The sequence below is a fragment of the Acomys russatus genome, chromosome 15 (assembly GCF_903995435.1).
Source record: "Acomys russatus chromosome 15, mAcoRus1.1, whole genome shotgun sequence".
Classification (NCBI taxonomy): domain Eukaryota; kingdom Metazoa; phylum Chordata; class Mammalia; order Rodentia; family Muridae; genus Acomys; species Acomys russatus.
In genome coordinates, this window is record NC_067151.1 from 28,234,191 (window position 1) to 28,247,630 (window position 13,440).

Consider the following 13,440-nt stretch of genomic DNA (forward strand, 5'->3'; position numbering starts at 1 on the left):
GAGAACTGACTGACTTCTGAACACTGCCCTCATCTGACCTCCTTCCTGCATGTACACACTAAGAACTTTTACATTTTTTTCCAAATAAATTGTTTGATTTCAAAACTGGGATGCTGGTGAACTTGAAATGGTCTGGTGGAGAAACAGCACTAAATGATCGGCTGTTAACTATTAGAGCAGGGGTGTGTAAAGGGAAAGACGCTTATGAACAGGAGGCACATCCCTCCAGACAGACAGGGATGGCTGCTGAAGGGAAAGCCTCTGCAGCACAGGGTCCAGCCAGCCACGGGGTCTCTGGAGATGTTCACAGCTGTCTGGTGAGAAGACCAGAACTGCTACTGGAATGTCACCTAACACTGGGCATGGCGGTGCATGCCGTTAACCCCACCCAGCACCCGGGAGGCAGAGGCAGGTGCATTACAGGCATGCACCAGCATGCAGAACCTTTTGAAAAAAGTTTTAGGGGAAGATTTTGACCAAAAGGTACCTGCACAATACTGATTTTGGAAGATGAAATATTCAGGAACTGTTTTAAGAGGTAGATTTTGAGGTTAAATCTCAAATGGGAGTAAAAATCAAATCAACCTAGACCTTTTCTTAAAGTTACCATTACATAAATTTGTGGAAGGATGCCATTAGAAAAGGGATGTGACCTGGGAGAAACGGCTAGCAGTTGAAGTACCGGCTGCTCTTCAGAGGACCAGGCTCAAAGCCCAAAGTGCAGCCTGCAACCATCTGTAACTCCAGTTGCAGTGGATTTGACATCGTCTTCTGGCTTTCTTGGGCACCAAGCACAGGTGTACACAAGCCATACATGCGGACAAAACACCCATACACAAAAATGTTTACATCAATTTAGTTTTTAAAAAAGGGTTAGAAAGGGAACTTTCATTAAAAAACAAAAAACTTTGCTGCTATAAGTAGCACTGTGTTAAATATACAAAGGCAAAAAAATATTAAACACTTCATCTAAATTTCTAAAAAGATAGACAACTTTTTCACTGTGGAAAAAAATCCTAAGATGTAGAGGATGTGTCATTAAAAACTGTGTGATTTTCTGGTACCCAAGTCTTCTGTAAAGGCTAGACTAGTACTTTCTATCTATAAAAGGCCCGATGGAGAAACCGACAGTTGGAATGAGGACTCTGAGGATACGAGGTGACAGAACAAGCAGTGCCGGGCATTCCGTCTAGCACTAGTGCTGAAAGTGCCTCACGCACAGAAGTCCACTAGGTGTGGGCAACTAAAGTATGTGTTATGGGCTGGAGAGATGACTCCACGGTTAAGAGGTCTGCTCTTCCAGAGGTCCAGAGTTCAGTTCCCAGCAACCACATGGTGGCTCATAACCATCTATAATGAGATCTGGTGCCCTCTTCTAGCGTGCCATATATATAATAAGTAAAATTTTAAAAAGGTATGTGAGTATAATTGTAAGTGGAACTGTGCAGATGGTTGCCAAAGATTTACATAATGGGACAAAACCACAACAGCATTTCTTCGTGTAGGAATTAACAAAGCACCGGACTCCTGTTGCTTAACTAAACAACACCCTGTACTGGTTTTTGAGCATTATGAAAAATATCACCAGAGACCAAAACCACAAAGTAAATTTCACTTCTATATTTCAGAAAACCTACTTGAATACACTTTGAAACAAGAGTACAACAAAATAGAATATACTTCAAATGTTGAATATACAAACTATTATAGTTCAAATCTGAACACTGGTACTTTCCCTCTTAAACATCAACTAAAAAAGAAAAAGAGAAAATCGGGAGAAAAGAAAGAGAAAGGAAACAAACACCAGGTATCAGAGCTACCTGGCAGTTCATGCTGAGCCTGAATGTCGAATAACAGGAGAACTGATACCGTGTGTCCTGCAGACCACAGGGCTGACTCGAGCGGTGCAGGCTGTTACAGCAAAGGGCCAGAGCCAACTGCTCATTTCTTCACAATTAAGAAACTGACAGACTTAAACTACCATATAAAATGTTACATGTAAATTCTATAACAATACTGTGCTAGGTACAAGGTTTTTTAAATTTTTCTTTTAATAAAAAAAGCTTTACACAAACAAGCCATTAGCTTATTTCAAGAAAGAAAACTGAAAATTAGTCTAAGGCCTTTGTTTTAAAACAGCTGAAGCTATATGATATATATATTCAAAATCAAAAAGTAACAAACAAAAAAAAAGCGCACTAGATCTTTTTGCTATCCTTTCTGAAGCTTTTGGATCCACTCAGTTCACATTCTAGAATACCTATATTAGCAGAGTCTTCACATAGCACCAGTTAAGTGAATACTGTGCGAACACAGTAATAATATGCTGGTATGCATATAAAATGCATCAAAAATTGCTATATGTAACAATGAGATCACCCATCCCAACCCCGCCCCACTGAAAACTATGTAACCTCTTACAGGTGTTAGTGTTCCAACTCTTAGTGTAACTTGCTATTGTAGTGAGCTGCTTGGTCCCTTTCAGTCTTTCTCTTATTGAGGGTTCAGTTGTTCCTACTTTAAGAGGCAGTTTTCTGTCAGCATCTCAAGGTGTAGGTCACTTCCCACTGAAACATGGGATAGGTAATTTGTTTCCAGTAAGTCTGCTTGCTTTCTTATATGCACAGTTGTTTTACAGTCCTCCTCTGACTTGATGAGTTCCCTTGCAAATGTCTGTCAGTACAACACTTAACAGTCTGAAGTCCCTGGCAGAGCTCCTTTATTTCTCACACGTCACTAGCCCTTCAGTTTTCATAGTCACAGGAAGGGCAATAGCAGAAGGCGCACTGACAACCACTACATGGGTTACTGTCTTGTTTCCATCTGCCCCCTTTTCTTCTACCAGCTGCAAAGTTTTCACATCATGTTCCTGCTTTTTTGCTTCTGATTTAGCCTCTGGCCCTTTTATGACCGCACTGATAACTCGAGGAGGAGTCTGGCCAGAAGCCTGCTGAGCAGGCACAGAGAGTCTCATTACGGGAGTACCATGGGCTATTGAAACAGGGGTAAGGGCTCTCACAGCCAGCGGGGTTCCAACAATGTTAATGCTTCCCGATCCAGTCAGATTTGACTTTGTCTGCAGCTGACACTGTGCAAGCTGTGTAGCAGGGATGGTGATAATCTTGGCAGGCTGCATGGTGATTCTGTCACCATTTTCAGCAGAGGTTGGCATCACAGTTGGGACCGTCTGGATGACTACTTTTGGAGAGCTGGCTGTAGCTGGACTGGTACTGGTTATTAATGGTGAGCCGGCACTGACTGACTGAACTGCCACAGTTGAAATCTTTTGACCCAGTGATGTCATTACCACAGGAACTTGCATTGCCACACGAACTGTCCTGGTGGATTAAAAACAAGCTGGTTATATTTAATACTAAGTTGGAAAATGAATCTCATGTTAAAAAGTAAATCCAAATCCAAATGCATAAAACTCCCAACCTTTACAGTTGCAGGGAAGTTTAGGGGGTAAAAATCTCTCACTCTTCCTGGGGATTGGGTCCAAGGGCTCCTGCATGCTAACCAACTGTTGTACCATTGAGCCTCAGCTTTCTGAGGCAAGATCTTGCTAACTCACTGCTAGCTTAGACCTCGCTCTAGCACAGGCAGGCCTTGAACTTGTGATTCTTCACAGTACTTAGGACTATAGGCTAGTTCCACTATATACAGCTAAAAGTATATTTTACAAGAGCCAGCACTTTTTAAAGTGTTCATATCGTATTGGCTAATATAGAGTAAACAAGGAGAGTTCCTTTGTTCCAAGGAGCACTGTGCTGCAGTTATACTGTCTTCCTCACCTGGGCGCCGCTGCTGCGGATGCAGACGCTGTGGTGGTAGGAGACCTGGACGAAGCATCGTGAGCAGGGGAAGTGATGTTCATAACTCTAGCCATACCCTTCTCTGCTCTGGAGCAGTTCATAGGAGATGAGGTTTTCCCACCACGGACAGAAGTTGCCGCTTTGAGGAGACTTTCTGCAGACAGGGACACACGTTCTAATGACTTTTCATCAGCAGCTGCTGCCAAGTCTTCGCTGCAAGTCTCACTTTTGTCATCATCAATGACCACTATGTTTTTGGGCATATCCTTGAACTGATACACCAGCCTCTGTCCTTCAACCTTTGCAAGAATTCCCCTTTGATAGTAGTATCTGTAAGAGAAAAATGACTACATTAATCAAATGTAGCATTGCCTTCCCCCAATAAAACCTCACACAACAAACACTTGACAGACCCTTGTACTTTTCCCTTCCTATAGATGAGCTCCTTCCACATCTACTCATAAGACTACAATTTTGGTGAAGAGATGATGCTGGTATGTCACACCACAGGCCCCACGGTGGTTGAAACTGTCAATTTGACAAGATCTGCAAGCACTGAGGAGATAACTCTCCGAGTCTGTCTAGATTTGGGTAATTAATGGCAAGACCCAACCTAACTGTGGCAGCCCTTTCTATGACCAGGAGCCTCAGACCAATTAAAAAGGAAAAAGCAAGCTAAGTAGCAGCATTCATCTCTGTTGTCTGGCTGGGCTGTGACGCGAGTCTTACACTATGCGTTCTCCACGCGTCCTTCAATGGCTTGTCACATCAGTGAGGAGTAGCTACAGCTCTGCACCTTGACGTGTATAAAACATAGCACTGAGGACTGAACCTAGAGACTCCTTATTGAGAGGAAAGTGCTCTGCTGCCACCCAGCTCTATCTCCAGCACCCACTGCCTGTTTCTATATAGACCTGGCTAGCTTCCAAGTCTAGATTGACCCTCCTTCCTCCCAAGTGATGAGATCACAGTTTATGCCACCATATACACCTTGTTCTTTCTCTTATGAAAAGCTTAACCTAAACACAGAATATTGATAATACACAGAATTCTAATTTGTTATAAAAAACAATCTGTCTTTATGGAATAATCACCTCAGCCACGTGTAGTAGAGATGCAATCTGTGGAATATGTGAACACTGTCATATGAAACACCATGTAGTAGTGGCTCATGCCTGAAATCCCAGCATTGGGAAGCTGAAATAGGCAAATTGATGCAAGTTTAAAGCCAATTTGTTTATGTAATAAGCTCCAGACCAGTCTGGGCTACATAGTAAGACCTGTCTCAAATAAATAAATACTGTAACATGTACACTGGGATTTAATGCATTTCTCACACTCACCAAACCCAACAAAAAGTTTTCATTATCAAGATAAAGTCATTTACAACATTTGCAGGGTCTAACAGCAAATTAACTTTGGAAAATGTATTACATTTGGGTTCTTAAAGGATCACACTGAAGCCCAGGCTGGCTTCAAACTTACTATATAAAGGAGGGTGACTCTGTGCTCCTTTTCCTCATATCTTCAATTCCCCACAGGACGACTGATTGCCAGACATGTGCCACTACACCAAGTCTCAGCTCAATCTTTTTTTTCTTTTTGGTTTTTCAAAACAGGGTTTCTCTGTGTAACAACAGCTCTGGCTGTCCTGGAACTTGCTCTGTAGTCCAGGCTGGCCTCGAACTCACGGAGATCCACCTGCCTCTGCCTCCCAAGTGCTGGGATTAAAGGGGTGCACCACTTCCTCCTGGCTCTGAGTTTAACTTTTTTTTGTTTGTTTGTTTGGTTGGTTTTTTGTTTTTCTAGACAGGGTTTCTCTGTGTAGCCTTGACTGTCCTGGACTCACTTTGTGCATTTTAGGCATGTAGATCAAACTTTTCTTTACCTATTTCCATACTTAAGAAATTCTTCTAGACTCTTCTCCAAAGTTAGAAGTTACATCAAGGGCTTTGTTTTGTTGTTTGTTTGTTTGTTGAAACATGGTTTCTCTGTGTTAACAGACCTGGCTGTCCTGGGCTCACTTTGTAGACCAGGCTGGCCTCGAACTCAGATACGGCCCCCTGCCTCTGCCTCCTGAGTGCTAGGATTAAAAGCATGTGCCACCACACCCAGCAAGGGATTTTTTCCCCCACTTTGGACAACTAACAGACAATCTAGAGACATGTAAGTTCTACTTAAAACCCATGTGTTTAAAAGCCCATGTTCGTTCTCACCTCAAAGCTCGCCCCATAGTTTCATAGTTCATGTCCGGTTTGTTCTTATGCTTTCCCCAAAGCTTCGAGACAGCCTTTGAGTCCACAAGTTTGAATATGCCCTTTTCTCTCTGAGTCCATTTAATATACCTGGGACAAGTATTTTTATCTTGAAGCAAATCTAAAAGAAACTCCCACAGATAGGTTGTGTTTCCTTTAAAAACAAAGCAAAAACAATGACAGGCATTAATTTCAAATTCATTAACATGATTAAAATTTATTAAGATGATTTATTTCAAATAAAATATCCTTATTTACAACAAAATGCCCAATATACTTATTTGCTACTTTATTCTGAGACCAGGTCTCACTATGCAGCCTTGCCAGACCTGAAACTTCCTATGTAGATCAGGCTGGCCTCAAATTCAAGCGTTCCACCTGCTTGAGCTGGGATTAAAGGTGTGCATCATGTCCAGACTAAGATGTATGCTAGTCTGCTCTTAAGATGTATGCTTTTCCACAAGGAAGCTAATAGAGGCCCAATATTCTATACTGTCATGTGTCTTACATCCAAGGCTTCTGGTTCAGTAAGTGCAATGGCACAAATCTCAGTAGAATACAAAGATTGCCTGAATTAAATAGAATCAATTTCTTTGAACTCTGATTAAAGTAACTGGTACATGTTGAGAGAATATCTTGTGTCTGTATAGAAACTTCACCTGTCAATAATAAATCTGATAGCCTATAGCTTACGCAGAAATTAGGAGATGGGACATCCAGCAGGCATAAAGGATTCTGGGATAAAGCCAGCAAGATGTGAGGAGGATAGACAGCTGGTACCTGAGCACAGGTAACCAGCCAAGTGGCAAAATGTAATTAGTAAAATGGGTTAAGTTACAAGCTAGTCAGAGAAGAGCTATATGGCCTAGGTATGCGTAAAATATTTTGAGTCTCATGAGTCATTATTCTGGGAGCTTAGGGACAGAAGGAAAATCCCCCCTTCAACAGGTACATGTTTTTCACTCCTATCTCAAGTCCCTTAAAATTCACTAAGCTGTGTTGTCGTTAATGGTGAGGCAGGGTCTCATAGCCTTGGACTACTAGTCTTCCAGCCTTCATCCACCGAGTGCTGGCATAGCAGGTATGTGCCATAATGACTGGCACATCAATCAGGACCTTTTTTGTAAGAAATAATTTTCTTTGATTAACCAGTAGGCCTCAACTGTGGGGTACTTGTCTGCATGCTGCCCCAACCCTTGAAGGACTGACTGACTGACTGACTGACTATCTATCTATCTATACGCAAAGGGTCTCTCAACGTAGTCCTGGTTCTCCTGGAATTTGCTATATAGACCAGGCTAGTCTTAAACTCACAGAGATCTGCTTGTCTCTACCTTCAGGTACTACATAAGACTTTACTCTTGAAAGTTTATATACGCATCAAGAATTTAAATTATTTCTAGGCCAGCCTGGTCTACAAAGACAGTCCAGACCAACCATGGCTATACAGAGAAACCCGGTCTCAAAACAAACAAAAAAAACAAACCAAAAAAATTATATTATTCTATTTGTTGACTTCGACTCACCAGCAGGGTTGTCCTTACTCTAAGTTCTCATTCCCCACATATCTACAGCATCTGCTTCAAGCTTAGACTAAACTTTAAGTGGAAGTGATTTGGGAGCTGAGGATGTGGCTCAGAAACAGAGTGCTTGTTTAATATGCCCCAGTCCTTCAATTCCATTCCTAGCAGCAGCACAAAGCTAACAATTGTGTATAATACAGAAATAATTGTGTATTTACAGTTTGGCTATCTTGTATTTACTATTATAACGTAACTTTAAAGTGTGCAATATAATTTGTGGCAGGAGAGGGTCTCATGGTAGGTCATGTGGATCTGAAACTCTCTAGGGAGTCGAGGACGACCCTGGTTCTCTGATCCTCTTGTTGGGATTACAAGCAGACACTACTATTCCTGCCTCTACTCACCACTGGATAATGTGTACACTACGTGTCTACCACACAGGTATTCCTATTGGCTGTGATACATCCCTTAGTCTATCAATCTGCACTAAAAAACAAAACCTAACACAGCAGAAATGTAAAGTGACCAAGGGCAGACAAGGAAATCAAAGTCTGAAAACATTCCAAAACTGAGTCTAATGTGTCCTAAATTCCTAAGAAAAGATCAATGAGATTGGAGTTTTTTCTTCCTTTTAAATATAACTAATACCAAACTTTCTTACGGACTTATTAGACAGTTTTCTCTAGACTTACAAAACAGACCTATTAAATATAGGACAAATTTAAACATATTTAAGATTATCTATCTGAAAACATTTACTTATTACCAGTGATAACTTGTTTACAAGATCATCAGACACACATGACTAATCAAACCCCAAATCATCAAACCCAAAACATCAAGAAAGCAGAGAGACTGGAGAGATGGCTGAGTGGTTAAGAACATCAATCCAAGCCAGGCATGGTGGCGCATGCCTTTAATCTCAGCATTTGGGAGGCAGAGGCAAGTGGATCACTGTTAAGTTCAAGGCCAGCCTGGTCTAGTGAGTCCGGTATAGCCAAGGCTACATGGAGAAACCCTGTTTTGAAAAACCAAAAAATTAATTTAAAAAAAAAAAAAAAGAAAGAACACTGACTGCTTTTGCAGAGGTTCAGTTCCCAACTCTCATTACTGCTTGTAAAGCCAATTCTAGGAGATGGTTTTTGTTGTTGTTGTTTTTCGAAACAGGGTTTCTCTGTGTAGCCTTGGCTGTCCTGGACTTGTTTGTGCAGACAAGGCTGGCCTCGAACTCACAGCGATCCGCCTCCCTCTGCCTCCCGAGGGCTGGGATTAACGGTGTGTGCTGCCACGCCCGGCTCCAGGAGATGTTTTAGAAAACAAAACAACCCCACCACCACCACCAAAAAAATCAACCAAGCATGGTGGGGTGGCACATGCCTTTGATTCCAGCTCTCAGGAGGCAGAGGCAGGTGGATCTCTGAGCTCAAGGCCAGCCTGGTCTACAGAGTGAGTTCCAGGACAGCCAGGGCTACAAAGAGAAATCCTGTCTCAAAAAAACAAAGAAAAAAAAAGTGGTGGTACACACCTTTAATCCCAGCACTGAGAAGGCAGAGGCACAGGCACCTCTGAGTTCCAAGTCAGCCAAGGCTACAACAGAAAAATCCTGTCTTGAAAAACAGAAAAGGAGTATGTACCAGAAGTACATAAGCCATATTAGCCAGAGTAGTTTAAATAATAGACCCTTGTTGCCAATACTAACAACCTAAGCTCAATCCCTAGGGCTCAACAGTACAGAGCTGCGACTCTCAGATTATCAGCTGACTTCCACAGCCACACAAAGAAATGAGTGAGTACAGCCTCTCCTATTAATGCGGCTAAATGTGAGGGTAAGTGCTATATACAAATGTCCTCTAAAACAATGGGCCTGAAAACAATGTGGTTTGCACTGCCCTGTGGATATTACTGAATATAATGACTATCCTATCTCTGAGGCATAGCTATTTTAATAAAAGTTCTCCATAATGCTGGTCCATCTGATTAAGACATACTGAGAGATAGTACTCTCATATGCACATCTACTAGAAATAATCCTTCTTACAACTGCAAAAATGTCGCAAAAAAAAAAAAAGGAGGAGGATCTTATTTCCAAAATGACCCTCCACAAATTACCTTTTCCTTCTCTGGCTTTCTTCTTGATTCCTAACTCAGGAGACCCATTGGAAACTGGTGACTGCTGGGTCTTTGGTTTGCGGCCAACTGAAAAAATAAGATAAAGAAATCATAAACTGAAAACAAATAATCAGACTCTAAAAATACACTCTTCACTATCTACACACTAATGTACAGATTAAAATACTCAGTGCCAAGGAGGTGTGGAGGCACACACCTATGAAAACCTAGGAAGGAAGACTGAAGTCACTGTGGGCCACAGAGTGGGCTCAAAGGCCGGCCTCCTCAGTGCTGCTGGAGGCTAAGCCCAGTGGCAGCCGTTGCCTGGCATGCATGACGCACACTCCCCTCACTCAGCCAGACTCGGAGTGTATCAAAGGTGCTTGTAAAAGGAGTGTTACACTTCTGAAATTTAAAAAAAAAAAACAAACCAGTTGGTAGAAAGCTGACTGTACCAAGCCAGGAACTTCTATAACTTTTATTACATGGTCAGAGACGGCCTCAATCTGCTATACTTTGGTATTGATGCCCTGGAACTGAGCTGGCCTTGTACTCACAAAGATCCTCCTGCCTCTGCCTCCCAAGTACTGGGGATAAAGGTATACAACACCATACCTGACTGTTAAAAAGTTTGGGTTTGTTTGTTTCTGGTTTTGACACAGGGTTTCTCTGTGTAGCCCTGGTTGTCCTGGACTTGCTTTGTAGACCAAGATGGCCTAAAACTCACAGATCTACCTGCCTCTGCCTCCTGAGTGCTGGGATTAAAGGCATGCATCACCACGCCCAACTCAGCTTAGATTTTAATTCAGTACTTTTATTAATTCTTGAGGAACACCTTACATGCACAGAGCACACTCTGATCATGCTCCTTCTTTTCCCCCAGTGAGAAACAATTTCACCTACAGACTGCAGACCATCTAATTCTCTGAAGCCCACTGAGCTCAAATGAACTAAACACTTATTTACACTGTGCGCCAGACAGTTCACTGGAATTCTAAGCAAGAGTGTCTAAATTTCCCCTTGTCAGCTTGCAGATAAACTGTAAATTTGATAAAATAAAACAACACATTTCCAGTGATTATGTCTAATAAATGCCTGTGCCATTCTCATCTGTCTGTTATCTCAGCCATGAGGCAGACAGACTAGCAAGGGCCTGTGTGAAATGCTCCTCACTACAAAGCAGGTTAGGGTGCTGCCCAGTGCAACACCCTGAGCCCAATCCCCAGAATTCACATAGAGGTGGAAAGGGAAACAACTCCACCATTGGTTTCCCTCTGACCTCCATGTGTGCACCAAAGCACGCACACATCACATACAATCAAAACTGACTTAAGAATTAAGGATTGCATGTTTCACAAAACACACAGCCAACGGCATTCTGGCCTTGTCTCCCAGCCAGTGCACACAGTGGACATCAAAGAACAGTGCGCAGCAGTCAGTTCTTTAACTCTACCGCATGGGCTCCAGGGACTGAACTCAGGCTGTGGGACCTGCTGGCAAGTCGGCCCTTTACATGCTTAGTCATCTCACCAGCTTGGGTTTTGTTTGTTTGTTTTTAAACTCTCTTCTCAGTTTTTCAAGACAGGGTTTCTCTGTATAGCCCTGGCTGTCCTGAAATGCACTATGTAGACCAGGCTGGCCACAAACCTAGAGCTTCTGCCTCCAGAGTGCTGGTTTTGATTTTTTAAAAATAGGGTCTTATACTGCATCTCAGCTGGCCTGGCAACTCGGCTTTCAACAATCTCGTCTCCGCCTCCTCTATGCTAGGATCACAGGCATGGGCGCCATGCCTCCTCAGTTCTCTACATGATAGCCACTATGAGTATGTGGAAGAGACTGAGGTCCTGGAGCACAGATGGTTTCGTTTGTTTTACACGTACAGGTGTTTTGCTTGAAGAGGGCATCAAACCTCATGAAACTAAAGTTAAAGGCAGTTGTGCTTCAGATCCCAGGACTATATTTACACACAGCTGTGAACTGTCATGCGGGTTCTGGGAACAGAATCTGGAAAGCTAACCAGTGTTCTTACTTCTGGGCCATCCACCCAGTTTCCACCCCCTTTTTCTTTTAAGGAAAAAAGTCAGACCTTTAATCTCAGAACTTGGGAGGCAGAGGCAGGTGGATCTCTCCAGGAAATGAGGGGAAGGGAAAGGGGAGGGGGAGGGGGAGGGAAGGAGAGGAGAAAGCAGTGTAAGGAAAGGTGGTAGCTCAAGGGGAAGGAGGGAGAAGGAGAGGGGAGGAAGGGCAGGCCTGAGGTCCAGGGTAAGGAGAAAGAGAAAATAAAAGGAAGACAGCACTTCGCTTGGGGAAAAAAAAGATTATGAACCTCCAAGTGTACCTTTCTCAACAAGCTACCCACCTTCTATCAACCACAGTCCAAGGCAGGCCCACCCTATACCCAGGAGTAGTTGGCCAACACAAAACACACTCCATAGTTTTCTTGTGAGCTTTTTGCTATCTATCTATCTATCTATCTATTTTTGTTTTGTCAGTTTTTGTTTGTTTTTTTGTTTGTTTGTTTTTGGAAAGGGAATGAAGTTGGGTTGGTAGAGAGGTAGGAAGGATCTGGAAGGGGGGAAAAAGCAAAATATGTTGTATCAAAAAAAAAATGGGGACGGAGAGATAGTTCAGTGGTTAAGAGCACTGGCTGCTCTTCCAGAGGTCCTGAGTTCAATGCCCAGCTACCACATGGTGGCTCACAGCCATCTATAATGAGATCTGACGCCCTCTTCTGGCCTGCAGGTGTACATGCAGGCGGAACATTCTATACATACATAATAAAATTTTTTTTTTTTTTAATTTTTTAGCCCAGCACTCAGGAGGCAGAGGCAGGTGGATCTTTGTGAGTTCAAGGGCAGCCTAGTTTACAGAGTGAGTTACAGGACAGCCAAGGCTACACAGAGAAATCCTGTCTCAGAAAAAAACAAACAAAACCAAAAAATTTTAGGTTTAAAAAAATTGCCCACTCCATGTCTGTTTTAGTTTTTTAAAACACTATCCACTAAAGGAAGAAAACATAAGACCACGAACATTACTTGGTGGGTGGGTGGGTGGGTGGGTGGGTGTGTGTGTGTGTGTGTGTGTGTGTGTGTGTGTGTGTGTATGTATAGGCTGTCTACAGTGGCTCATGCTTATAATCATCTCAATACTACTGGGGAGGCTGAGACAGAAAAACGACACATTCAAGGACTGCCTGAGCTATATATATATAAATAAGCCCTTATCCCAAAAAATAATTTTAGAAAAAAAGAAAAATAAAGAAACAAGCAAATAAACAAACACCAGGTGCAGATGGATCTCTGAGTTGGAGGTCACCCTGGTCTACTGAGTGAGTTCAGGAAAGCCAGGGCTACACAGAGAAACTGTCTTAAAAACCGCCAACCAACCAACCAACCAACCAAATAAACAACCCAACAAAACCAAAATTTCTCACAATTGATAAATATACTCAACCTTTTTTCTTCTTCATTGGTTCATGGCTATCTGGTGAAGTAGGAATAGGCGAGGCATCCATCGGTTCAGACTCCTCAGTCGACACCTCCACCACAGTCTCTGTAATGACATCTGGCCTCATCGCAGCATGGATAAACTCTGGAGTTGACATACAAGGAGGAACAAACACTTCCACTATAAATCAAAGTTGAAAAATTAAAATTTCCCACCCCTATTAAGTTTCCTATGTGGACAGCTCAATATTTAGAAGAAACAAGGTAGCCGGGCGTGGTGGCACATGCCTTT

The 13,440-nt window shown here is 42.5% G+C and overlaps 1 protein-coding gene across 3 annotated transcripts in view; it reads right to left on the bottom strand.

Annotated features, from left to right (window-relative positions):
• Positions 1–1,607: 1,607 nt before the first annotated feature.
• Elf2 (E74 like ETS transcription factor 2) overlaps positions 1,608–13,440 on the bottom strand; it is an 85,440-nt gene continuing 73,607 nt past the window's right edge. For 2 of the 3 annotated variants that reach the window (XM_051157118.1, XM_051157119.1), the window contains 5 exons: positions 13,156–13,329; positions 9,703–9,789; positions 6,032–6,224; positions 3,795–4,145; positions 1,608–3,338 (listed from right to left, as the gene is read on the bottom strand). In XM_051157118.1, coding sequence (XP_051013075.1) covers positions 2,720–3,338; positions 3,795–4,145; positions 6,032–6,224; positions 9,703–9,789; positions 13,156–13,329 — 1,424 coding nt within the window. In that variant the 3' untranslated portion in view covers positions 1,608–2,719. The remainder of the gene's footprint in view (positions 3,339–3,794; positions 4,146–6,031; positions 6,225–9,702; positions 9,790–13,155; positions 13,330–13,440) is intronic. The other variant, XM_051157120.1, reaches the window with a different exon arrangement.